At 44.5% G+C, this 27,950-nt stretch overlaps 1 protein-coding gene across 1 annotated transcript in view; it reads left to right on the top strand.

Moving 5' to 3' along the window:
* Positions 1-27,950, top strand: part of LOC108635899 — a 139,252-nt gene that overhangs the window by 74,784 nt on the left and 36,518 nt on the right. Inside the window, exon 4 of the mRNA XM_018047501.1 lies at positions 27,241-27,291. Coding sequence (XP_017902990.1) covers positions 27,241-27,291 — 51 coding nt within the window. The remainder of the gene's footprint in view (positions 1-27,240; positions 27,292-27,950) is intronic.

Here is a 27,950-nt window from a genome sequence, read left to right as displayed (position 1 = left end):
CTTCCTGTTTCTCCCCGTGTGCTGTCTCCTGGTACAGCCCACGGGCAGGGTCTAAGGCCGATATCCCACCTGTGGACGTGGACCTTATGTCTTCCCACCTTCGCAGGATCTTCGCTCATGTTTATTGTCCTCCGTTTCTTCATCCATTTTTCTTTTTCTGCCGGGTCGTTCTCAGCAGTACGCAAGCATGCTCTAATAGTGTCTACCTTAAAAAGAAAGAAACGAATCCTATGTGCATTGAATTCTCTTCCAGTGATTGCCTCATATCTTGGATCTTCTTGGTAGGAAACTTTCTCAACATAATTTTTATACATGCTGACTCAGTTTTCTTTTTTTTCAATTGAAATATAGTTGACATATAGTATTATGTTCTCTTCAGGAGTTCTACATAGGGATTTGACATTTGCATTCATTGTGAAATGATCACCACAGTAAGTCTGGTAACCATCTGTTCCTGAACAAAGTCACTACAGTATTATAGACCATATTTCTTATGCTGTATGTTACATCCCCATGGCTTATTTATTTTGTAACTGGAGGTTTGTAACTCTTAATCCCTTCACATAATTTCTACCATCCCTGACCTCCTTAGCTTCTGGCAGCCTTACGTTTGTTTTCTGTTTTAGATTCCACAAATACAAAAATCATATGGTATTTGTCTTTCTTTGTCTGACTCATTTTACTCAGCAAAATAAATTCTAGATCCATCCATATTGTCACAAATGGCAAGATTTTATTTTTTTAGTTGCTTAAGAAATCCTTTCCTATCCTGAGGATATGTCAATTATACTTTATTTTGAAAGTTTTGCTTTTTGCATATAGGGCTTTATTCTACCTTGAGTTGAGAGTTGTACATGGTGTGAATCAGGACTTTATTTCTTCTCCAGTTAAGGGTAATGAACAGTTCCAGCATCCACTAATTTATAATGCCTTTTCTGTTATATATCAAGTTTTCATATATAGCAAATATTCCAGGACTCCTTATCGTGTTCCATTAGTCTGTGTGTCTACTCTGAGGCTAATGAAAACATTCTTAATGGCTTCATAATTAAATGCTAATGTCTAATAGAATGAGAATTATCCTTCTTCCCACCTCTGTTCTTTAAGATTGCTTTGGCTATTTTTAGACCATTTTACTGCCTTAAAAAATTTTAAAACAAGCTTGTCAAGTACCATGAAAACCTTTGTTGGAATTTTGATTTATTTCTTCAACAACAGTTATTTGTCACTTATTATGTGCCAGGCACTGTTCTGAATGCTTTGCAAATAATTACTCAGTTAAAATTTATACTTTTATTTGGAGAGAATTGACATCTTTATGCTGTTGAGTGTTCCCATTCATGAACATGGCAAAGGTCTAGCTTTCTTTAATATCTTTTAATAAAGTTTTGTAATTTTCTCTGTAATGATCTTGGTGGTTCAGCTAGATTTATTTCTTGGCACTTTGTAAATTTTATTGCTGTTGTAATGAATATCATTTGAAAAATTACACTTTCTAATTGTATATTGCTGGGATAAAGAAAGCAAATATGTATAGATTCTTATTATTAACCTTAAATTCAGCAACTTTGTTTAATTCTTTTGTTAATTCAATTATTTGTCTCTGAATTCTCTTGTATTTCCTAGGTAAAAAAATTGTAACCTCTGCTGGTTAGGACTCCTAGTTGAGCAGAAGTGGTGATAGTGGGTATCCTTATTTCATTCCTGATTTTCAAAGAAAATTTTCTCATTTTTCACCACTAAGAAGAATGTTTGCTATAGTTTTCTGATAGATTTTCTTTATGAGATTAAGGAGGTATGCTTTTATTTTTAGTTTGCTGATTTTTGTTCTGTTTTGAATTTTATTTTTTAAATTAACATAGCATTTTTTCTTGTATATTAACGCATGCTTAGATTTGTATAATCACCACTAGTAAGTTTACAGAACAGTTTTATCAACCCCCCCCCCCCCGCCCGAAACTCCCTCATGCTATTCTTTTGTACTTAGACCCTCTCTCTACTTTTAACCTCTGGCAACCACTAATCTCTGCCACTATAATTTTCTTCTTTTCAAGAATGATACATGATTGGAATCTTCCTTATAACCTTTGAGACTGGCTTTTTTTCATGGGGGCCTATGAGATTCATCCAAGTTGCAAATACCAGAAGCTTGCTCCTTTTGTGTGGCTGAGTAGTATCCCATTGTATGAATGTACCACAGTCTGTTTGTCCGTTTGCTCTCTGAAGGGCATTTGGGTTCTTTTTGGTTTTTGATGATTATGAATAGAGCTGCCACAAACATTTGTATACGGGTTTTTGTGTGACCTAAATTTTCATTTAGGTAGATACCTAAGTGTGTGTGTAACTTTGTAAAAAAGTGCCAGGGTATTTTCCAGAGCGACTCTACCATTTCGCATTTGCACCATGTTTGAGAGTTCCAGTCATTCTGAATCTTCACTAGCACTTCATATTGTCAATTTTTTTTTTTTTTACTTTAGCCATCTTATTTGTCCTCAGAAGTGTGTAGTGATATCTCTATGGTTTTAATTTGTACTTCTCTAATGGCTAATCACATTGATCATTTTTTTATGTGCTTTTTAAGCCTACTGTATATTCTTTTTGGTGAAGTGACTATGTTTTTGCCCCGTTTTTAATTGTGTTGTTTCTTTTCCTACTATAGGGTTTTAAAAATTGTGGTAAAATTTACATAATATAAAATTTACTGTTTTAACCATTTTTAAGTTTATAACTTAGTGGCATTAAGTACATTCCCAGTGTTGTACAAGCATCACCACCATTTATTTCCAGAACTCTTTCATCATCCCATGCAGAAATTGTACCCATTAAATAGTAACTCCCCAATCCCTGCTCCCCCTACTCCCTGGTAACATCTGTTCTGCCTTCTATCTCTGTGGATTTGCCCATTCTAGGTATCTGGTAGAAGTAGAGTCATACAACATTTGTCTTTCTCTGCCTGGCTTGTATTACTTAGCATAATGCTTTCAAGGTATGCACATTTTGTAGCAGGTGTCAGAATTCCATTCCTTTTTATGAATGAAAATGTTCCTATATGGAGCTACTGCATTTTGTTTATTCATTCATCTGTTGATGGACATTTGGGTTATTTCCATTTTTTGACAATTGTAAATAATGCTACTGTGAACATTGGTATACAAATATCCTTTTGAATCCTGGCTTTCAGTTCTTTGGGAATATATACCTCAGAGTGGAATTGCTGGATCATCTTTTGTGTCTTGTGTTTTTTTGGTGTGTTCTTTTATTCATTGAAAAAAAAAAAAGTATAGTTGATTTATAGTGTGGTGTTAATTTCTGCTGTACAACAAAGTGACTTAATTTTACATATATGCATTCCCATTTTACATTCTTTTTCATTTTGGTTCATCTCAGGATATTGAATATAGTTTCCTGTGTTATACAGTGGAACCTTGTTTATTGTGTTTTTTCATTCATGAGTAAGTATTCTCTGATTTTTTTCAAAGACCCTTCCTACATTTATGGATATGATGTTTTTGTTTTCTTCTGTAATTTCTTAGTATGCAAAATCATAAGATTAGCAGGTCCTCTAATATTATTCCTACAGCTCTGTGATAAGCATAATTTGTTTAAGCGGTTTCATAAAAAGGACATTTTTGCTCTCCAGTTTACTAACTGCTATTGTCTGGTGTTTCTTAGTATTATTTCACCTGTGTGAATATTCATGTTAGTAACAAGAAAATATTAAAATTTCCCATGCTTTTTCCATGTGTTTCTCTGTTAAATAGTTATTTCCATCTGCTGGCTTTAAGATTTACTTTGCTCCTGTGAAGAGAGAAGCTGGTTTTCCTCATTTATAGAAATTGGACGGTTAAGTGTAATGGAAGAGGGCTAAACTGGAAGACAGCTATACAGAGAGAACTGTTAGTGGTCACTAGACCCTTCTAGTAGTTATACATAAAAGCTTCTTCCAGCACCAATTTGCAGGGAGCTCACTAGTCTCTTCCCTCCCAGGCTGTGTGCAGGGTGTGGAACCTGGGAATCTGCAGTCCTGGATCTTCCTCCTGCCTGGTTCCTAACCAGCTGTGCACAGGGTCAGTGTCAGGGACTCAAGCAGAAAATGGATGGATCAGGCTCACGGAAAGTGGGTGTGATCATGTTCAGTGATGTCTAAAATGTCATCTCATGACTGCTCTCGAGCCAGGAAGGACCAGTTGAGTGATTCTGAGCAGGTCAACCTGCTCCTCTAAGCTTCGGTGTCTGGGGAGTCTTGGTGTTTCTAGAGATCTTTAAGGCCATCGTGCCTTTTAGCCTACTGTGGGGATGTCTGGGCTCCATTGTCTGGGAGGGAAGCTGGGTGACTCTTAGGCATCTGGAAGGGGCTGTTAATGAGGCGCCAACAGGAGCAGGGCTGAAAGCAGCTTCAGGAGGGTGAAGCGTTTTAATTGGCATCTTCCACAGAGCAGCAAATTAAGTGCTCGGATTTCCTCCCTGTGTTCTTTCTCCCTTGGCTCCTGTCACCCTGGCTGGAGCCCAGACAGAATTGAGTTGCTGCTTGGGGATGGTTTTCAGGGGCTCCCAGGGAGGCCTGTGCTGAGTCTGAGTCCTCCCTTCAAGGTGGACGCCGACCGCCCTGACAGCCACTGGGGATGGCCTAGAAGCTTCCACTTAGCAACTGTTTCCCTCCCGGGACCTGACAGGCCTACAGAGGGACATACTTCTTGCCTCTCCTGGAGAGGCTTTGGAGGTGTGGCCCTTCCAGCTCCCCCTCCCCTCCAGCCTCCTTTTGTCCTTAAGCTTGGACTTGAGAGAGTTGTTTGCTAGGGGATTCTCCCTAAAACCCCTCTCTTGCTGCCTCCACCTACAACTGCAAAAGTGATTCTGATGCAGAAAATGGGTACTCTCCTAGGTAATCTAGTTCTGATCATCTGTGGTTGTACTTTATATCAGGACTGGACCTGCCTTTAGTTATAAAAGATGCAGGTCCCAGCTGTGCCACACCCAGCTGTGTGATCTCGGGCAGCTCGCTCCCCCTCTCTGGGCCTATTTATTCATTTTTGGCTGCACGCGGGCTTTTCCTTAGTTGGGGCAAGCGGGGCTATTCTCTAGTTGTGGTGCTCAGCCTCCTCACTGTGGTGCTTTCTCTTATTGCAGAGCACGGGCTCTAGAGGCCATGGGCTCAATAGTTGTGCCTCTTGGGTTTAGCTGCCCTGTGGCATGTGGAATCTTCCTGGACCAGGGATGGAACCTGTGTCCCTGCATTGGCAGGCGGCTTCTTATCCACTGGACCACCAAGGAAGTTCCCCTCTCTGAGCCTTGTACTCTTTCAATGCAGAGGGAAAGATTTGAGGTAAATTATTGATTGCCAGCATCTTTCCATCTGAGATTGTCTAGAAGTCTGTTACCCCATTTCTGCCTGTTGAACTATGAAGAACCTTTGACAATGCTTGGAGTTATCCCAAGGGAGGTATAGACATTGAGGGGAAAGAGCAAGGGCCATGGAGTCAGACATACATAAGGTCAAATCCCCACATGGTGGCAGGGTGGTGGTTATCTTGTAGAACCATTGCTGGCTCCTGTGTACCCTTGTACAAACTGGAGAAAGATACTGCATCTGAAGTCACTTTCTGCTGAAAAATTTTCATGACAGATGTATAAATCTACAGACTGTGATGTGGCTTGTGCTCCCTAGAGTTGTGCAGTACCCAACCTGGCCAGCTGTACACCTCAGCTGTCTGTGTCCTTAGGCAAGTTCCTCAGTGTCTTTGGAATTTTGCCTATCTGGAAAAAGGGGATATGATGTCTGCCTCATAGGGTAGTGGTGAGGATAGAATTGTGTACAAAGTCCTGGGCTCATACAGAGTGGTTGCTCTGGAAATATAAATTTATCTTTTGTTTTTCCAGGAATAATCTTCCTGGGAGGTGGTTTTTAGAGCCCAAAGGCCGTATTCTCCAAAAAAAAAAAAGAGCAGCAGGTGGAAACTTAGTGTTTCCAAGGTGGGTTTGGGACTTGGAATCACATTCTCTCAGTTTGCCTCAGCTTCTGGTGCTGTCTTGGGAGTTCATTCCAAGATGCCTTGGAATGTTGCTTCAGTTTGCCCTGCAGGAGGGAGGGAGAACCCCCCAGTGGCAGGGCGATTATCTAGGGTAGAGAGTGGTGTCATGGTTACAAGGCAGCGGGAAGGCTCAGGAGACCCAGGGCTAGAGAGGAAGAGCGAAACGGGCTGTGAGAATTCTTGCCTGGCCTGGGGACACTCTGGAGAACCCTCCCTGTGGATGGGGTGAGCAGAGACACACAGGCTGTTCATACCTAGTCCTCCTCCTCCTGGCAGGCAGGGCAGAAGCACTGGTCACCCCCTGAGGCAGGGGACCTGGGGTGGAGGCTGCTATGGCTGGAGTCAGGGAGCTTTCCCAACACAGAGGTGTTGGAAAGAGCACTGTCTCTGGTGTTAATTTCTCCTGCTTTGGAGTTTCAGGATTGTCACTTTTGTCCCTGCTCCCCACAAATTCATATGCATCAGTGGATGTGACAGTATTTGGAGGTGGGGGCTTTGAGAGGTCATGAGAGTATAGCTCCCATGATAGAATTAGTGTCCTTTTGAGAAGAGGAAGAGAGCTAGCCCTGATGTCATCCAGGCCAGTATACAAAAGGAAGGCAGGTACGTTTGGACAAATTCCTTAATCTTTCTGAACTTCAACTGCTTCATTTATAGGATGTGAGTAATTACTTACAAAAGGCTGAGCGCAGAAGAGCTGATGTTTTTGAACTATGGTACTGGAGAAGACTCTTGAGAGCCCATTGTACAGCAAGGAGATCAAACCAGTCAGTCCTAAAGGAAATCAACCCTGAATGTTCATTGGAAGGACTGATGCTGAAGCTAAAGCTCTAATACTTTGGCTACCTGATGTGAAGAGCTAACTCACTGGAAAAGACCCTGATGCTGGGAAAGATTAAGGACATGAGGAGAAGGAGGCAACAGAGCAGGAGATGGTTGGATGGTATCACTGACCCAATAGACATGAGTCTGAGCAAATTCTGAGAGATAGTGAAGGACAGAGAAACCTGGCATGCTGCAGTCAGTGGGATCGCAGAGATAGAGATGACTTAGCGACTGAATAAGAACAAAGTAATTACTATTTCTACCTCTAAAGAGTTCAGACCTTTTAGAATAATACTCAAGGATCATCAGGACCCAGCCTCAACCTCCCTTTTCACTATCATTGCTGGTACCTTGCACTCCCATCATCTGAGATGCTCTCCCATTTCCCAAACACATAATCTCCATGCCTTTGCTTACTTTTTCCTTTTTGTCTCAGCAGGAAATATAGTGTTTGTCTCTTCTGGGCATGGTGAAATCCTCCTTGTTCTTCAAAAGCCTATTCTGTGAAGGTTCTCTAGTCCTTTCTTGTATCAGTTATCTGTTGCTGAGTAACAAATTATCCTGCAGCTTAGTAGCAGAAAGCAACAATGAACACATATCATCTCACATAGTTCTGTGGGTCAAGAATCAGATCAGCGAGGTGGGTTTTAGCTCAGGGTCTTTCGTAAGGTCACATTCAGGATATCAGCAGGGGCTGCATTCATCCGAAGTCTTGATGAGGACTGGACGGCCTGCTTCAGTGTGGCCACTTGTATGACTGCCAAGTTGATGCTGGCTTTGGTGGGAAGCCTCAGTTTTTCATCATGTGAACCTCCCCACAGGGCTGCTTGGTTTCCCTACAGAGACCATCCAAAGTGTGAGTAGCAGTTTTTCTGTGATGAGGACTTGGAAGCCACACCCCATCCCTTTCTCATTATTTTGTTGGTCACATTGGTCAGTGGGTCAGTACTGACTCTGCGAGAACGGAGCTCATAAGGGTGTGAGCATTAGGAGGTGAGGCTCATTGGGAGCCTTCTTGGAGGCTAATATATTTCCCCAATGAAATTAAGTGTCCTGGTGTTCAGTCATATTCATTAATTGACAGGGTCTTTCTGTGTCCCTGCCCTATGCCAGCTGTGGGAATATAAATGTGAACAAGACAAACGAGGTCTCCTACCTCATGGAACCCACAGTCTATCAGGGGAGACGGGCATTACTTCTGCAAATCCTGAATCCATTACAGATTTCATAAATGCCATGAAAGAAAGAAAGGAAAGGAAGTGGGGACAGTAAGAACATATGATGAGGGGACCTCATGTAGTCTGGGTGGGGTGCAAAGGGTGGGCTTCCCTGAGGATATTCCCTCCTCTGTGCTCCCAGCACTTTGCACTGAGGACCTCCTTGGTGCTTCTTCAACTGAGCTATCATTATTTTCACATTTTTTTTCTCCAACCCAACCCCCCATCAAATACTGAGCTCCTCGAGATCAAAGATCTTGCCTCACTGCAGTTCCCATTGTCCAAGCCCCACCCAGAGCTGAGCACCCACTAGGGGCTCCGCAGATGTGAGCTGAGTGACTGTGTGGTCCATTGCCAGGAGAGCCCTCCTTTCCTCAGGAGGTGTGTGTGTTTGGGGAGAGATAGAAGGCAAATATGAAGGCAGTAGGATCCAATTAAGGATGAAATAGGGTCTTCCCTGGCAATCCTGTGATTAAGACTTTGCCTTCTAATGCAGTGGAGATGGGGGTGGGGGGGGGGGCGCGTGGGTATGAGTTTGATCCCTGGTTGGGGAGCTAAGATCTTGCATGTCTCGCAACCAAATAACCAGAACATAAACAGAGGCAATATTGTAACAGATTCGATGAAGACTTTAAAAATGGTCCACATCAAAAAATAAAAACAACAATAACAACAACAACAACAAAACAACAAAGGATGAAACAGTGAATTTTCCACCCTCCTGTGTAAGTACCACCTCTTTATGGCCTCTGCCCATGTGTGGCTGCTTTCTGTAGCAGCATTAAAGGAGCCCCCGGAGAGGAGTTCTGATTGGATGTTGTGATTTGGAAAGATTCGAACTAGTAAGTGTCGTGATGTATTGGGCTTCCTTAGCTTTGATGTATCCACGAGTGGAAGCTGGCTGTTTTGGCAGCAGTGTGAATGCTAATCTGTATCACAGTAGCTCCTGTTTAGTGAAGTGAAGTCGCTCAGTCGTGTCTGACTCTTCTCGACCCCATGGACTGCAGCCCACCAGGCTCCTCCGTCCATGGGATTTTCCAGGCAAGAGTACTGGAGTGGGGTACCATTGCCAGCTCCTGTTTAGTGTGGGCTTATTTTGTGCTGGGCCCTGCAATGTGCCTTCTCGCCACTCCATCATGTCCCACCTCAGAGCCTTTGCACTAGCTGCCCCCTCAGGCTGCCATGCTTTTCCCTGGATATCCCCACTTCAGGTGGGTGTCTGCTCAGAGGTCCTCATCAGAGAGCCACTTGATCCTCTCATCTGAAATTGCATCCCAGGCAACTTCATCTTCCTACCTGAGTGCATTTCTCTTTATTGTACAAATCATATCTGCTACTAGGTTATCTTAAATGCAGACTCTCGCATCTTAGTCCACTTGGGCTTCTGTAACCAACATGTCATAAATTGAGTGGCTTAAACCATAAGCATTTATTTCTCACAGTTCTGGAGGCTGGAAAGTCCAAGCAAGATCAAAACACCATCAGGTCCAGTTCTTAGTGAGGGCCCACTTCCTTGCTAATAGACAGCTACCTTTTTATAAGGACTAACCCCATTATGGGGGCTCTACACTCATGACCCAGTTACCTCCCAAAGCCCTCACCTCCAAATATCATCACATTAGGGCTTAAGCATATCAATTTTGGGTACACACATTCAGTCTGTATGTAGCACCTGGGGATAAATAAAGAGGTCACAGTGTTTGTCTAGGGTTGTAAAAGATTTGTGTTAGTTGAGATGTAAAATTTCAGTGTGACCACAAATTATGCTGATGTCTTCATCACTTCATAGGTTACAGCATTTACTTATAAGGTTGCTCATCAAGCCCTTTCTTGAAACAACAGTGTGAAGAAGGAAGGACAGGTTTTCTGTTATTTAAAAGCCATTTTCTTGGAGAACCAGCTCAGACTCAGAGAGGCTGAATAAGGGAGTCAGGTACAGGCAGAGAGAGATTGGAATTCAGACCAGGCCCTGGAAGTCTAAATGCAGAGCTCTGTTGCTGCCCTTTGTTGTAAGTGATAAGCTACAGTGGACATCAGAGTCTGCAAGCACATGAAAGTCACTGTCCTCATACAGCTTTGCTAACCCAGTTGCCTAAAGTGAGTAGGAAAAACTATCTCCATTGACTGTGCATGTCCCTGGCCTTTCAGACACGGTTCATTTCTGTTGGCCTCTGTGCAAGGGCCAGCTGAGGGAATGTTGGAAGCTCCAAGGCAGTGTTTTCTCCAATTTCATTCTGAGCTTCAATTCAATTTCCTCAGACAGCGCTGTTCTCCCCAGTCAAGGATACACACCCCTACCACTGCAACCTCATTCTCTTTGGGAGTACCCTGGATTGTCACAGCGCTCATCACAGTTCTTAGCCATCAGAGTCCAAGCTCATTAGCAGAAGACGCTGTGAGAGAGAAAATGAAAGATGCTGCGGTCCTCCAGGTAGTCAGGAGATGCCCCAGGGGATGTGAGCATGGTCGTGCTTGGAAGAAAAAGATGGGCTCGTGTGAAAACTACAAAGGGAAACAAAGAGAAGAAAGCATCAGGAATGCCCCCTGAAGGTTTGCAATGTGCATTCCAGAAGCACCGAGGCCGCCTCACCTCCCCTTAACATGATTTAGTTGGAATGTGTCCTCTTAGTGGGGAGGCTGTACAAATTGAACAAATCCAACCAGGAACCGCTGGATGAGGACTGGCACTCTTTGAAAAATGGATAATGCTTCCTGTCTTTCTGGTTCATCTGTAGATTGTGGTATATTTTAATAGATTTTTTTTTTCTTAAATAATACAGTTGGCTACCAGTGCCCAGGTCCCTGGGAGTTTCCCCCATCTACAGCTTGTCCTCCTCTGCCTCCTCCCAGGGACCAGAGCTGGGTCCTCCCCTACATTTTTTTGTAAGTCAGTTTTTATAACATAAGATTAAAGGTGCTGAACACATCGTTTTGTCTATCTCTTAGTTTTTCTCCCCTTGTTAGTGGTAAAATGAAAGGACCACAGTGAGGTTTTGACTTTCTGAGATCCCAGAGCATCTGACTCCAGAATCCAAAGACACCATTCACCCATTACTGCAGCAGACAGTTGTTGAGATCTGTGTGTCATGTATATGCCAAGCAGTGAGGATAGAGAGGGAATTAAGATAGTGTCCCTACTTTCATAGAACACACGTTATTAAATAAACCAAAAGGAAATAATACTAACACAATTGTTGGCTTTTATTGGGCATCTCATCATGACTGTGTGATGAGATGGTGCTGGGTATCTCACCATTTTAGAATGGCCTTCCCAGGTGGCACTAGTGGTAAAGAACCTGTCTGCCAGTGCAGGTTAGACATAATAGACTTGGTTTGACCCTTGGGTTGGAAAGATCCCCTGGAGGAGGGCATGGCAACCCACTCCAGTATTCTTACTTGGAGAAGCCCATGGACAGAGGAACCTGGCAGGCTGCAGTCCACGGGGTCACAAAGAGTTGGACATGACTGAAGCAACTTAGCACATCTCACCCCTTTTATATCCCGTCCCAATAACCCTGAGAGGTATTGTGACTTAGCTGTGCACATGAGAAAGGGATTCAGGGAAATTTGGTAACACAACAGAGGAGCCCGGATTCCAAGTCAGGTCTGTCTGACTCGAAAGCCTCCCATCTTTCCATCTGCTGTGATAGAACACTGGTGTTCAGAGGACAGAGCAGGATCCCAGAGAGTATGATTCTCTGGGGGTGGTTGCACTGGGGTCCTGGTGTGCGAGTGGGCATTTGTTAGTTGGAGAAAGTGGGGAAGGACATGAAAGTCAAGTGAAGAGTGTGAATAAAGGCATCAATAGGCAAATGCCCAGAGTGGACCCCGTGGGTAGAGGGCTCAGGATGGCTGGTAGGCAGGGATGTGGAAGGATGGCTGGGGCCTTGGCAGTCAGGCATGGACTCTCTCCTGGAGATCAGGCTGTGGGGAGACCACAGATTATATTTACAAAATGGGACAAGACGGAGGATTGAAAACTCAGATGCCTTTGGGGTGCAGGCAGTTACATAGATGAGGTAGTGGAAAGCAAAAGTCACTCAGTTGTGTCCGACTGCAACTCCACAGGTGGTAGCCTGCAAGACTGTCCATGGAATTCTCCAGGCAAGAATACTGGAGTGGGTTGCCAGTCCTTTCTCCAGGGATCTTCCTGAATCAGGAATCAAACCTGGGCCTCTTGCTTGCAGGCAGATTTTTTTTCTACCATCTGAGCCACCAGGAAAACCTTGATTATCCTTGATATGATTTGTTTCCAGTATCAGTTCAGTTCAGTTGCTCAGTTGTGTCCAACTCTTTGCGACCCCATGGACTGCAGCACACTAGGCTTCCCTGTCCATCACCAGCTCCCGGAGCTTGCTCAAATTCATGTCCCATCAAGTTGGTGATGCCATCCAACCATCTCATCCTCTGTCGTATGGTCATTTAAATCTAAAGCCTCCTCTGTACTGGAAACCCTCTCAGATGACAGAGGATGAGATGGTTTCCAGTATAGAGGAGCCTTTAGATTTAAATGACCATATCCTGATGTTAACTACATAAGTCCATCCCATAACTGTGGGAAATTTCATCCTTAGTTGAAATTTTGTTTGTTGCTCTGATTGAGCTTGAATAATAGAGGAAAATGTATATTTATGGCCACGATCAGAGCAGGAATTATTAACTGGTTGGGTAAGGGGCATCTCATCTAGTAATATCAATAGTGGCCTGAACATGACTATAATTTTTCTTTAAGATACATTTCCTAAGTGGAAATTGCCCAGTCATGTGTGACTCTTTGTGACCCCATGGGCTATATAGTCCATGGAGGGGAATTCTCCAGGTCAGAATACTGGAGTGGGTAGCCGTTCCCTTCTCTAGGGGATCTTCCTGACCCAGGAATTGAACTGTGGTCTCCTGCATTGCACATGGATTCTTTACCAGCTGAACCACTAACCAATTAGAGCCTTGGAATGGAGAAATCCACCAAGGTAACCCAGAAGTGCTAGACAGAGGTAATTGGCCACAAACTCAACAATTGGATTAATTTTAAAACTAGCATAGGATCGTGTCTGTGATAGAAAAACATTTGATTCATATGCACAGGTCCAGGAAGTCAAGAAAACACTGTAAAGGATCATATGAATCAGGTGGAGGACCTTGGGTGAGTTGTCTACTTCGAATGCCATCTTTTTTATCCTCCTGTGGGTGTGGTTTTTCCAGCATTGTTTGAGTAATTTTGAGGTCAGCAGTCCTCTCTATAGGCCAGTAGGTTGGTTCACATTTGTTGAGAGGGACCTTGTGCAGGGACTGTTGAAGGATTCTGTGTTCTGGGGTACAGAGAATAAGATTGCTGCGAGCTGCTTTCAGAAGGTTTGTTTCCTCTTGTTTTAGGTTTTGTGATGGAGAGGTGTGTTCATTCCAGATAGTATTGAGAGGTACTTGAGATGAGAGAGTGGGATCAGGGAAGGCCTCTAGGATATGCCATTTGGGTTGAGACCTGGAAAATGGAGGCTGCTGTGAAGGAGATGAGATTTATAAGAGGCAGGGTAGTGTAATGGTTAAGAGAAAGACCTTGGAACTAGACTGGGCAGGTCACCTGAGCTCTCTGTGCCTCAGTTACCCCATCTGTAAAGTGGGGTAACCATAGCCCAACCTCCCAAGGTGGTTCAGAGGATTGACTGAGTTAGCACTCATAAGTGCTTAGACTGGCACCTGGAAGGCCCGTAAAGGGGTCTGCAGGGGTTGCTGCTACTGTTAATAAGAAACCTTATTACCTATAGCAAAGCATTCCAAACAGGAAAAGAAAGTGAAAAGGCGCTGACTTGGGAATGTGTTCAGTGGGTTTGAGAGAAAGGTGGCCAGAGTAGCAAGAGCTGTCAGCCAGCAGACGGAGGAGATGAGATCAGATCAGGGAGGGTTTGTAGGCGGTGATTTGCACACAGTGAGAAGCACTGAGGGTTCTAAGCGGGGAGGCGGTATGGTCTATGGGCTGGCTGCCAGGCGGAGCAGGAGACCCTGGGAATGTGTTAGGGTCGTCCAGGTGAGGGTCTCTGGATGCTCCGACCAGAGTTTTAGGAGAGGAGCTATGAGTTAGGGTGTGTTTTGGAGGTAAGGATTTGTTGATGGAAGGGCAATGGGAAGGGAGGAGACCATTTCTGTCCTAAGAGACTGCCCTGGAGGGAGGAAGGTAGTGGGGAGTGGTGCCATTGACTGAGAGTGGGAGAGAGCAGATTTTGGGAAGGAACATTTTGCTTTTTCATGCTGGGTTTGCAAGTCTTAGCGTACACCCGTGTCTCAAGTAGGCAGCTGGAGGGAAGCGGACCTGACGTGAGCAGTAGCAATTCATGTCAGTGTGGTGAACTGCTCCCAATGATTCAGATCATTTACTTTTAAACACTGCTTGCCAAACAGAATACATTTGCCTCCAATCTGTGGCCCCCAGTGGTTCCCAAACTTGCATTCATTTTAGAAAGTAAATATAAATTGCTAGATTAAGAGTAAACCTTTAACTGGTTGCTAGCAAAGCTCTTAGGTGTCATGGAGGAAGAAGGTCCCTGGCTACTTGGCCTGTGTCCATCCAGGGGCCTCTGTGACTTCACTGCCAGTCCTGGCTTCCTCCGCTCATTTACCAGCCCTTCACTTAGCAGCCTATGTGCTGGCCCTGTTCTGGGCTGGAGGGAAATTGTATGAGATGTGGGCTCTGCTGTGAGAAGCTCATTGTAGCGGGCATCCAAGTTCCTTGCCCAAAGGAATGATGTCTTGTGCTAGCTTTTTTCTTCTGGTTATCTTTTTTTTTTTACATTTAAGATTATGTATTTATTTACTTATTACTGAAGTGTAGTTGACTTACAGCGTTGTGTTAGTTTCAGATGTACTGCAAAGTGATTCAGTTATATATATGTATATATAAAATATATATTTCAGATTCTTTTCCCTTATAGGTTATTACAAATTGTTGAGGGTAGTTTTCTGTGCTCTGTAGTATGTACTTGTGTGCTAGTTTTATTTACTGGAGGCATTTGATCTGTTCAGCCTGCAGGCAGCTGGTAACGATGCAGTGAGTTATGGTGCTGGACATATCAGTGCTGGCAGCGCATGTCCAAGCCACGTATCGGGTGTGTGTGTCTGTGTGTCTGTGTGTGTGCATCTGTGCACTCTGAGGTGCTTAGGGAGTAGATCTGGTAGTCGTGGCTGTGTGGTTGACCTGTGCCCCAAATCTGAGGATCTCCTTGTTTGTCTGAGCCTTTGTGCCCTGCTGGTGGCTTGGCTAGGGCAGGCAGTGGTCTTCTAGGTCATCTGTTCTATCTAATACCTGTGGAGGAGAGTGAGTTTCTCTCACCCTCTCTGCTTGGACCCTACTTCTCACATGCACACCCTCTCAGTATCTGTCCTCAAGTGGGTTTCAGAGTCATACTGGTAGCTGTTCTTTTTTACAGCATGACTGAAAGAAACAAAGGGAACTGGACATTGAGTTCAACAGTGTGCACTTTTAAAACCACACAGGGTCTTTCCAGTGAGCTCTCAGAAAGTGTGCTTAGCTGTTCCTTTTTAGGAGGGTTATGTTCTTTAACACCTCGCTGCTCAGAGTGTGGCTTCTAGACCAGCCCATCGGCACCACCTGGGAGCTTGTTTGCAATGCAGAATCCCAGGCCCCACCCCAAACCGACTGAAACAAAGCTTCAGTTAAACAAGATCCACCAAAGGTTTTTGTGCACGGGGAAGTCTGAGAAACACTGCTTCAGATTGCAGCCTTCTGGAAAATTCAGCCTCTTTGCATGGCTCCTGAATGTACAACGAGAAGTTTCCCAGATGCTCTGTGTGTCTCCTGAGAGCCAAGCAAAAGGAGAACCTTGTCTGAGAAGGTAGAGATCAGGCTTCGCCTGGAGATCACTGTGGAATGCATGTTCACCAGTGGGTTGCTGAGGCTGTCTTTTCTTTTGGCAGTGATTTAAGTGACTTTACTTTTGGGGGTCAAGGCCTTGGGATATTTTTGTCAAATGAGGGGGGAATGGGGCTTGTCCATCAGGAGAAGAGAGGGCTCAGGGGGCTGAGGCCATGATCGTTATCATCAAATGTTGGAAGACCCTGAGAAGGAAAAGAAATCAGGCCTGTTCTTGTGAGGGCAGAAGGAAGACCTTCAGAACGATTCCATCATCATGAAAAAGCTCAACATTCAGAAAACTAAGATCATGGCATCTGGTCCCATCACTTCATGGCAAATAGATGGGGAAACAGTGGAAACAGTGTCAGACTTTATATTTTGGGGCTCCAAAATCACTGCAGATGGTGATTGCAGCCATGAAATTAAAAGACGCTTACTCTTTGGAAGGAAAGTTATGACCTAGCTAGACAGCATATTCAAGAACAGAGACATTACTTTGCCAACAAGGTCCATCTAGTCAAGGCTATGGTTTTTCCATTAGTCATGTATGGATGTGAGAGTTGGACTGTGAAGAAAGCTGAGTGCCGAAGAATTGCTGCTTTTTAACTGTGATGTTGGAGAAGACTTTTGAGAGTCCCTTGGACTGCAAGGAGATCCAACCAGTCCATCCTAAAGGAGATCAGTCCTTGGTGGTCATTGGAAGGTCTGATATTGAAGCTGAAACTCCAATACTTTGGCCACCTCATGCGAAGAGCTGACTCATTGGAAAAGACTCTGATGCTGGGAGGGATTAGGGGCAGGAGGACAAGGGGACGACAGAGGATGAGATGGCTGGATGGCATCACTGACTCGATGGACGTGAGTTTGAGTGAACTCCGGGAGTTGGTGATGGACAGGGAGGCCTGGCGTGCTATAATTCATGGGGTCTCAAAGAGTTGGACATGACTGAGTGACTGAACTGAGCTGAAGGTTGCAGAACTAATCAGAAGTGAGGGGCCTGCCTCCAGGGGCTGAGCTCCCATGCCTGGGCACAGTCCAGGCATGAGCTGGATTTGGAACATGACAGGGAGTCTCAGCAGGATATGTGGAGTGGGACCAGTTCCAGTCCTGTGAACTGTTGAAAAAAAGAGAAGAGCTCACAGAACGAGGTTCAATTCCAGCTTATCAGACCTGATTGGGGCAAGTTACTAACTTTCCTAAGCCTCAGTTTCCTTATCTGAAAATAGGAATCATAATACTTACCTCATAAGATGGTGTGAAAGTTTAATAAAAATTATGAGTCCAAAAAAAGTTATTGGCCTAGAGTTCTTGGCAGCCTGGCATGAAACAGGGCTTAATACACTGTAGTGTTTTCCATCTTCTCTGTATTCATCTCTTTTTCCTTATTTGAATTGAGCTTAATTAGTTAAGAGTTTGAGCAGCTGGCTTGATGTTGGATTTCAATCTTGTTCACTTCTGATCTCGTTAACTGCTTGTGGTTGTTCTGGGCCTGGTTTGCTCAACTAGGGGGTATTTTAATGAGGCCAGAATAGTAGGGGGCCCTGTATGGGTACTGCTTTGGTCACTCAGCTGTCACCCCTGTTGTGTGCCTGAGGCCTGTAGCCTGAGGTCTGTGGTGGTCACCAGGGCATCATCCAGGAGGGCCAGGCAGAGCCCACAGGCTGTCACTGTCAGAAGCAATCTGGTCCACTTTGGGTGGAGGGCTTTGGAATGACTGCTGACCCTGGACCTGTATACCCAGCACCTGAATATGCAGACGTATCTGCTGTTGGATAAATTCACATATCTATCTGCAGATGCAACATGTTTATAGAAGAGAATGGGAGAGAAGGCAGAGTTGCAGCAAGAGGCATTTTATTATTTATCAAGATGGGAAAGAACATCTTTCTCTACTTTTTACTACCGCCTCCCTCAATAAAAAGCGTTTCTTGCTTGAGAAAGGGAGAGATTTGGGGTATAGTTGGTTAGTCTCAGTCTGCCCCCAAGTCCTAGAATGCACAACATTTCTTCCCTCTCCTATCATCCTCTCCACCTCCCTGGCTCTCACCTGTCGCAGGTCTCCCAGAAGCCTCTGTACTCCTTATTCCAGGCCACCCCAGCCTCTCCCTTCTGTAAACAAGGACTCTTCATTTGACATTCAGCGGAGTCTAGGTCTGTAGTGGTAAAGAATCCGCCTGCCAATACAGGAGACTCAGGAGACTTCGGTTGGATCCCTGCGTTGGAAGATCCCCTGGAGGAAGAAATGGCAACCCGCTCCAATATTCTTGCCTGGAGAATCCCATGAACAGAGGAGCCTGGAGGGCTACAGTCCATAGGGGCGCAAAGAGTTGGACACAACCGAGTGACTGAGCGCAGAGTTTAGATCATGTCATATATTAATATTATGTTTTCCTAGCTCGACCTCAGGTTTCCTGAGGTCAGGACCTGGTAGGTTGGCCAGGTGGTTTTTGCAGAAATACCAGTACCGTGATACATTGATGTTGCAACGACTCTTAATAATCTCTGTCAGGAAGCTCAGCACCAGGCTTCTGGTCTCAGGGGACTACTCAAGGACCAGTTGTATTCATCATTGAGTCCAGCAAAGACATGCGGAGGCAGGGGCTCTGGGAGTGCTCAGTGGAGGTTAGTAGATTGTTTGAGTAACTGGAAGCCATGAAAACTTAGTCTGAAACCTGGCAACTTGGAAAGAGAGGCCAGGAAAGGGAGCCAGGTTGTGATTGAAAAAAAAAAAATTTCACCTTTATTAATATCCTAGCTTGTTCCATAAAGGATGGGTGTATGGAGAAAAATAGAAATAAAATATAATTTGTAGAATGACATTGAATTTAGATACATAAGTGTATAAAATCAGCACTAGGGAAGAAAGAAATATATTACATGAGCCTTTTCATATGACCCAAATTCCTTCAAATTAATTTTTGAAAAAGTAGAGAAAGTCTGTTTCCCAAGGTATTCTCTCAGGTTGGCAAGGGCTTCCTTGGTTTTCTGTGGGTGTGTGTTTCCTCACAGTCTGGGCTGAGTGAGCTGGTGAACCAGTTTACCCTCTGGCCCACAAGCCTTGCCTTCTGCAAGGACTTGCCCATTACTCCAGGATAGAGGGGTCTGTAAGGTACACCATCTCTGCCACTCTCAAATCATCAACCATGATGAGTCATCACTACAAATTGGTTTTATTTTCTTTTGTGTTAGAGCTTGATTCAGAGTCCATTTGACAGCCAAATTGGCCCAAAAGGTATATTGAAGCAGTGCCAAGCATTTCTGAATAAAGAAGTGGAGAAGGGAGTAGCCTGAGAGGGGTGGTGATACCTTGTTTGTCACCAGGGCACATGGTCCAGCTGGATTGCAGAGCTTGGTTCTGTTTACAGAACTGGAGAACAGAGAGCCTTCCTCTGCGGCGCTTCTGATCTGAGGCTGAGTGGAGGCAAGACGAGGAGTTCTCCTGCCAGGTCTGGGTTTCTTGGCAAAAGGCTCATCAAACAGTACTGACACTCGGATGTTTAAAGTGTGATGGGCAGCACATGAGTGAAGAGCACTGGCTCTGGAATAATGTGTTGGATTCAATTTCCAGATCTGCCGTAGTTGTTTCATCACAAGGAATTTTCTCAAGTTCTCAAAGACTCAGTTTCTGCATCTGGAAAATAGGGAAATCAAGTGATGGCCTCACAGAGCTGCCATGAGGATAAAATTAGGTGATGAAAGAGTAGCGCTTAGTGTGTTCCTTAGTTATACAGCAGCTCTCATTTTAAGCAAATTGAACAATATATTTTATAGAAGTATTTAATTCAGTGATCCTTCTGAATTATCCACTCTTTGGCTTATTCTTTTATGGCCTATCCAACCCGGCAAAGAGCCCCTGGAGAAGGAAATGGCATACCACTCCATTATTCCTGCTGGGAAAATCCCGTGCACGGAGGGACAGGTGGGCTGCAGTCTGTAGGGAGGCCAAGAATCGGACTGAGTGATCAAGCACGCACAACCTGGCAGAGACTTCCCTGCACACTCATCCTGCCTGCCCCCTTCAATCTCCCGTCCCGCCCATGATAGGCTTGGTAATGTGTTACAGACATATCCGGCTACACTCAGACTCAGCATCAGAAGTCTTCCTAACACAGTACCCTGCTCAGCCATTGCCAATCAGAGTTGTATATGTTTTTATTTAAAATGTATCCTGGGGTTGGCAAGCATCAATATTTATCAAACCCAAGGAAGTCAAAGGAAATGCAAGCCTTTACTTTTACTCCTGACAAATGACTCTGAGGGAGCTAAAGAGGTGGAGTACATTCCCTTATCCAAGAATGCTGGAATTGGAGGTGGAAGAAATGGATGACATTTCCAGCTCTGATGTCTGGACTTAAATCTGATCTTGGACAAACCACCTGATCTCTTGGAATGTCAGTTTCTTCTCTTGAAGAGAATCAAGTCTTGCCTCCTAGGAGTTGTTTTTATGAGCTGTACTGTTCTCCTGCTAAGATGAATTTGATTCTTGATTCTAGTCCCTTGTTACTGTTTTCTAAGTAGGAAAGGTTTGATCAGGTTATGGAGACACTGGCTAGCTGGCGTTCTTGCATGAACGTGGCAATGAAACTCTTCTTTTTGTAACTAGGTTCTTCCTCTTCTGGATCCTGCTGTTGTGAGTTCTGGCCCCAGGACTGCCCATCTCACAAAAGGGCCCCTCTCTACTGACAGTCTCCTGGTCTTGTGCCAGGTGTGAGATCCCAGGCAGGTGACATCTGGTGCATGGCTCTCCCTGGGGCATGAGTTAGAGGGTCAGACTTTTGCATGACTTTTCTCTAGGGGTAGCCCTCTCTGGAGCACAGCTCTTATCTGCTTACACTTCTTGGAAGGCAGAGAGGCTAAAGGGAAAGGCCCTGGGCTTTGGAGCCAGGCATCCCTTGGTTTGGAATTCGGACACACAAATCTGTGGTCTTGGAAAAGTTACCTGACCTTTCTGAGTTCCTGTGTCCTGTCTATCAAATGGGAATGACAGTCTTACTCAGTGTGAAGCAGGAACCGTGACAGGCTGTTCAGGGCTTTGTCTGTGATTTAGCCAATGCTTGAAAAGTATTCCTGAAGGACAGATACTTACAGAACACTTAAATGTTTGGTAGGTGTTCATGTCCTTCTGGTCTGCTTCCAATTCTTGGTCTGTAGTGCGCTCTGCATGGTAGGAGGCTGATCATTGACTCAATAAATACTGTGTGTCAGGCATTTAGGCACTAGAGATACTGTAGGTTTTTTTTTTTTTTTTTTCCATTGGCAGAGAATCTGTGCTTGTGTTTGGGGAATTACAATGTGGTGGGAGGAAAATGCAGTAAACCCAGTGAATAGAGAACAGAGCATGTGAGGAGGTGAGAAGTGCTTCCAGGAGGGGTTGTGTGGGGAAAGGGGATGAAGCAGAGAAGGAAGGGAAGTTGGGAGCTGTGACCTTAATAAGGTGGTCGTGGAATGCCTTAATTAGAAGATGACAGCTAAATAGGAGAGTTAGTGATCTTGGACCAAGTCTCCTTCTCCCCAGTGTTCCATCCAGTTTTCCTTGCTTGCTGCTGCTACTCTGCTAAGTCGCTTCAGTCGTGTCCGACTCTGTGCGACCCCATGGACGGCAGCCCACCAGGCTCCGCCATCCCTAGGATTCTCCAGGCAAGAACACTGGAGTGGGTTGCATGAAAGTGAAAAGTGAAAGTGAAGTCACTGAGTCATGTCCAACTCTCAGCGACCCCATGGACTGCAGCCTACCAGGCTCCTCCATCCATGGGAGTTTCCAGGCAAGAGTACTGGAGTGGGGTGCCATCGCCTTCTCCGTTTTCTTGCTTAGGTCTTTACAAGTGGAAGGCAAGGTAAGATGAGGCCAAGCATCTGTGAGCAATTCCAAGCTTTACCTTCTGCAGAAACTAGGAGGGTGCTTGGAACCTCGTTCTAACACTCTCTTCTCTGAAGTCTCTTATGCATGGTTTTCTAGCCTCAAGACTTCCCAAAGGACCTCAGCTGGAGAGGATACCTGATGAGCCCCAGAGCTCGTGGCTGAGCAGCAGCCAGTCAGCATGTTGGGTGAATTTCCTTGCAGGAAGCAAGGCTCTTCTGTGGAGCTGCTTTCTCATCGTGTGTTTGCCCTGGCGCCCAGCACCCCAGCTGCATTTATGCTCTGGGTGCCAGGTGCCAGGTTTTCAAAACAAGAACGGCCGTGTTTTGGGTGCTCGTTTTGGTTACAAAGCAGTGCACACCTGCCCATGCCACCACCGTGCTTGTTTGGACCACCTTCCCTCCCCCCACCCCCGCATTGTGATGGCCTGAAATGTTAGTGGCTCAGCTGGGATTGGGATGCTCATTGCTCTGAAATATCTTTCTCACTGTCTCACCTGGCCCCCTCACCCCCGAAGCTGGTCTCCTTGGAGAATCCTTACTTTAAGATTTGTTTCTGGACAGTTTTCTAGTTAGGGGTGGGGGTGCAGAAACATAAAGCAAACATACCCGGGACACACTTCATTTAGAATGCTGCTTCTCAAACATTAAATAGCTTTTGAGGCAGTTGTTTAAATTCTAGAATCTTGTCTTCCCTTGCAAGATTCCAGTTGAGTGGGTTTGGGATGGGACCATGGAATCTGTGTCATCGCACCACCTCCACCATCATCATTGCCATCAAGTCAGTTCCCTCGCTGAATACACTTTAATAAATCCCGATTGGGAGGCATGGTTTACCTCCCTAACTTGCTTATATGTCAAAGCTGAGTGAAATCAACTGTGGTCATCCTCCCAGGGTCCAGCCTAGTGCTGAGCTCCCAGGAGGCACTCAGGGCACATCTGTTGGAGGTTAGAGGCAATGTGAGGAGTATCCTTTTATAAAGAACCCTTCACAGTGTGAAGAGTTGCCTACTAACTAATCTCCATAGCTATGTTTGCAGTCTTAACTGTTGAAAATTTTTTTAAAGCAGAGGCATGTCTCTTTCAGAATTATAATGACAAAACAATAGCATTTTGAAAAGAAGAACTGAATAGCGGTAATTATTTTTGAAGGAAGCTGAGCCACACCTCCCTCCTTGAATGTTGTTTTGATAAAGGTGTCTGCAGTTACACCATTTATTAGTGCTTCTCAGCCTCAGCTACTCATTGGAATCATCTGGGAACTGGGAAAGAATGGATGCTTGGGTCTCACCTGCTGAATCTGGGCATCAGAGTTTTTAAAAAGTTCTCCAGTGATTCTGACATGCGACCAGGGCTGCAAACCACTGACTTAGAAAGTGTGGAGCCCCCTGGAGGGAGTGGGAGGGTGATTCATTTCTTGAGTCTTACAGGGAGTCCCATGGAACTCCAAAGATGGAAAGTCCCCTGATTTGTGATCCAAGACTGCTCTGAAATGTATCTGAAATACATTTCATATAAATATACATACATATATAATGACCCAAATTATATATAGTAGTTAATTGTTTTCTATCCCTTTAATAAAAGCATTTTTTTTCTGATTATAAGTATGGCGTGTGCTTATCCAACTGTTGGGTTTAAGTAGCAAAGTGTAAAAATGGCTGATAATCTCCCCAAATGACAGCACATGGAAGAAATAAGTGTTAATATATCTGGTGCACCTCCTTTCTGTTTCTCTGCGGCTGAATACACACACAGCCTAGGCATACAGTTTGACATCAGTGGAGTTAATGATACATACTGGTCTGTGTATTATACCCAGCATGACTTTTGGTAAATCTGCATAATAACTTCCCTTAAATCTCCTAATCATTTTTATGAGCTCTTGCCAAATTCAAACTTTAATTGCATCTGATAAATGGAACATCTACTTCATTACTGAAGCTTGCTGGGTTTTTTTTTAAATAGAAAGCAAGCAACACTGTAGGAAGCACCCATGGTGTGTCTGAGCTGGCCAGCTTTGTGCTGGAGGACTGTTGAACATCTTGAATTGGTTTGTGGCCTGGAAACAGAGGGGCTTAGCAAGCTTGGCCACAACCACTCATTGTAGTGCTGGTCTTGGTTGAGTCTTAGTTTCATTTTTTTAAAAATTTTGTTTTAAATTGGAGGATAATTACTTTACAGTATTCTGATAGTTTCTGCCATACATCAGCATGAATCAGTCATAGGTATACATATGTCCCCGCCCTCTTAAACCTCCCCCCTCCCCCACCTCCCTCCCCATCCCACCTCTCTAGGTTGTCACAGAGCATCAGCTTTGGGTTCTCTGTGTCAGACAGCAAATTTCCACTGACTGTGTTACATATGGTAATGTATATATTTCAATGCTACTACTCAAATCATCCCACCTTTGCCCTCCCCCACTGTGTCCTAAAGTTTGTTCTCTATGGCTGCATATCCATTGCTGTCCTATAGATTTTTAAGCCCGTTAAGAGGTCCTGTTTTCACTTGCCTTCTGGACTCATGTCGAGTATAGAAAGCCCAAATGCCAGTCAGTGAAAAGGTGCCTCCCAAACATGCAGGAGCGGTATCTGCCCGTAGGAGGCATCTCAGTGGCTATCTGTGGCTGGTCAGTAAGTCTGGACAGTTTTCAGTTCCTGAGAGAAGCTGATAACCTGCATTTATGTTTGAAACCTCTTGATTTTTAAATGCAGACAATGAATTGTTTAAAAATTAAATATGTTGTAGGGGCCAAGCAAAACACACCTGGGGCTTTTTATAGCCCTCTGGCACTGAGGGTTCCATCTGTTGAGCCATTGGTGGCAGTTGGTATCAATTTCAATTATCAGTGAACTACTTCATTCAGTTCTAAAAACATTGACTGAACGCAGTATTCTGCATGCCAGTCACTTAAAGACTGGAAACACAAAGATGGAAAGTGATCACCCTTGTCTTTGCTACGGTAGTTTATAGTTTCGAGCAGTTCTTCTCTAAATATGGTCCCCAGAAGAGTGTTCTCCGTATCACATGGAAACTTGTTAGGAATGCAAATTCTTGGGTCCTATTCCAGGTCAACTGAATCAGAATCTGCATTTAAACCAACCCCGCAATCTCTTTCAACAGACCTTCCTGGTGGTTCTAGTATCTGCCTAAGTGTGAGAACCACTGGCCTGGGAGGGTAGTGAGGCCAGGGGCAGAGGTCTGTGAAAGGCAGAAGCTGTGCTGGGAGTCAGGGGAACTTTTCGGAAATGAATGGCTCCAGCTGAATCTTAAAAGATGAGCAGGAGGGAAGCAATGGGGAGGGCTGTCTGGGAGGAGGGGGCAAAGGAGCTGTAGCAAAGAGGACAGAGAGTGTTTGAGATTTGTCCACATATAGCCTGTGGCTGGGTTCTGAAGGCAGTGCTGGGAGGTACAGTGAGCTGAGAATAGGAGGGGCCAGCTGTTCAGTACTTGGCCAGGTAGACTGGATTGTATCTTGCAGGTGTTGGGGCATCATGGAGACCTTGTGGTATTGGGTCTGCATTTAAGAAAGTAATGCTGGGAGCAGGGTTCAGATTTCTTCTGGGTGAAGACAACTCTCCTGGCATGTCACTGGCCTAGATCTTGTTTCCTGCCTCTCCTGGCATGACTTGGATCTGGGTCAGCAATTGCCACCCTTGGATAGGGTGGCAGGGAGGGGAGGAAAAGCCTGGGGGTGAGGAGGCAGCCAGCAATGCCTGTGAAATTGTGATGGTGTGTGCCTGCTCCTTCTCTGTCCCTCGGGGAAAACGTGTGCTCTCTAAGCTGAATGTTGTAATGGTGGCTGGTGTTCTCAATGATGGCAGTGGTCTGCATGATCCTACTTTAACAGTGGCCCATCACTTTCTGCAGCAAATATGTTGGAGTATAACCTTAGAGATCTATAGTGTCCAAAGAGGAAGCAATTTGAACTCAGGCCAGGGAAACTCATGTCTATAGCTAACTAGGTCTTACTACTTTCTCCTGCCCTCCCTTTCTCTCTTTCTCTCTCCATTTCTCTCTCTATTTCTTTTCAAAATGCTGGAGTATGAGATACTGGAAGCAGGATGCAATGTCACCTCCCCCTGCTGGTCATTTTGTACAGTGTCTTGTTTATAATATATACAGAGTGGAGACAATGGTCCATGGAAAAGACAGAAATATAAAGTAGCTGAGATCGAATCCATTAATTTAAAAAATTATGGTAAATTAAAAAAATTTTCACCTTTTTGAAAGGGTGAAAGGAATTTGTTGACTCCTTCCATTCTTTGCAAAATGATGTAATACATTTCTGAAGTAGCTATTTCTTGCATCCTGCACTGCAAATTTTCATAGATGAGAATGATTTTAATGATTACACTAGCAATTTCCTTTATTCTGCCTATGTATTGGATGTTCTTTCCTAAACTAAGATATTGAAAAAGTTTTTTCCATTTGATTGCTTTGGGTGTTTGTTCAAGTTGATCATACATACAAAACACCCAGGGTTATAGTCTTTATGGGCATTGAAAGTGATATTTAAAGTGATTGAACCTTGTATTTCAGTTTAACCTTTTTTTATCCATGACGATGGTGTTCATCAGTATGCATTCATGCTAAGTTGCTTCAGTCATGTCCAACTCTTTGCGATCCTATGGACTATAGCCTGCCAGGCTCCTCTGTCCATGGGATAGAGGTTGCCATGCCTTCCTCCAAGGGATCTTCCTAATCCAGGGATCGAACCTGTGTCTCCTGCATTTCCTGCATTGGCAGGTGAATTCTTTACCACTGGCACCACCTGGGAAACTTGTTCATCAGTATAGGGGATAGCAATTATGAACCTATTGAGAAGATAGGTTATAGAGAGGTTTTGCAGAGGAGATTGAATGACCTTGCTGAGAAACCTTAGGGGTAAGGTTTTCTAGAGAAGCTTTCTGAACAATTTTCTCGATCCTCTTATTTGTTGGCTTCTAAATTTAAATATCCTTAACAAAAATCAACCTTACTGTTTTGTTTTGTCTTTTTTTTCTGAAATCCCTGCCTTGATTTGCCCCATGGATCAGGAAAATCAGACTGATGTCAGGTGGTTGGGGTACATTTGTGTGTTGAAGGACATCCCACTGAGAGGCAGCTTGAAGCAGAAGGATGGGCACTGGCTTGGAAGCCAGGTGTACACATCTCTTACTCTGCCTGCAGGCCAGTTAACTCCCCTAAGCCCAGTAAACTAGGTACTGTTTAGGTTGTCTCCAGCTTAATTCACTGTTTTAATCAAAATGATGAAGACATTTGGCTTCACTTAGGCAGTGAGAGCAGCACTGGAAATATAGAGAGGGAGTGAAGTTCCTTTTATCCTCTTACAATGACTCTCAAACACAGCTTAATAGTGAATCATCCTGAGGATTAGCTGTAGGTTGACATTTTCTGTAGACACACGTGCCTTGTACTTAACTGCATCTTCTTCTTTTTTTTTTTCCAGTTGCAAATGAAGCCGGAGATAAGACTGCCAGGCCACTTGCCCGCTTCTCCCGTGAGTAAATCTTGTTTCATTCCTCTCCTGAGCTCCTTCAGTGGCTTTTTGCCTGTGTGGTTCACCCTGCCAGGTGTCAGGAAAACACTGCCCATAAAAGAGTAATATAGGAGGTATATTCAGTGGGCTAATACTCCAGTTGAGCCCTATCACCAGTGAGTTATTCACTGCTATTGCCTTTTCAATCTTTGGAATTGTGGTTTATCAAATTGTCCTTTAGGGCTTTGCTATGCTAAGTATGGTCCTGGGAGCAGCAGAACTGACATTATCTGATGACTTTTTCAGAAATGCAGGGTCCCAGGCTCCCCTAGACCTCCTGAATCAGAACCTACATTTCAGCAAATCCCCAGATTCCTGTGCATGTTTGAATTTGAGAAGCACCGCACTGAAGGGTCCCCTGAGTGTCCTGCCATGGGGTGAGACTCATTTCTGAAGAATGAGTACAGAAGAGTCTGTGAAGTGCTTATAGCTGTCAAGGTCCATAGAAGTGTGGAAGCATCATCACCTCCCAATGTGGACTCAAGGCCTAGCTCTACTGGCTTTGCCTCAGTTTATTGACATTTTGAAGCTCAGATGCAATCCATGACTGCTTCTCCTTTGGCACTGGACTGTTTGTAAGGGCCTGGGAGCTCCCCATGAATTTCACTTGACTCTTGTAT

This window comes from Capra hircus, chromosome 4 (genome assembly GCF_001704415.2).
Source record: "Capra hircus breed San Clemente chromosome 4, ASM170441v1, whole genome shotgun sequence".
Taxonomy (NCBI): Eukaryota; Metazoa; Chordata; class Mammalia; order Artiodactyla; family Bovidae; genus Capra; species Capra hircus.
Note: the sequence above shows the minus strand (reverse complement) of the source record. Positions and strands in the feature narration are given on the sequence as shown.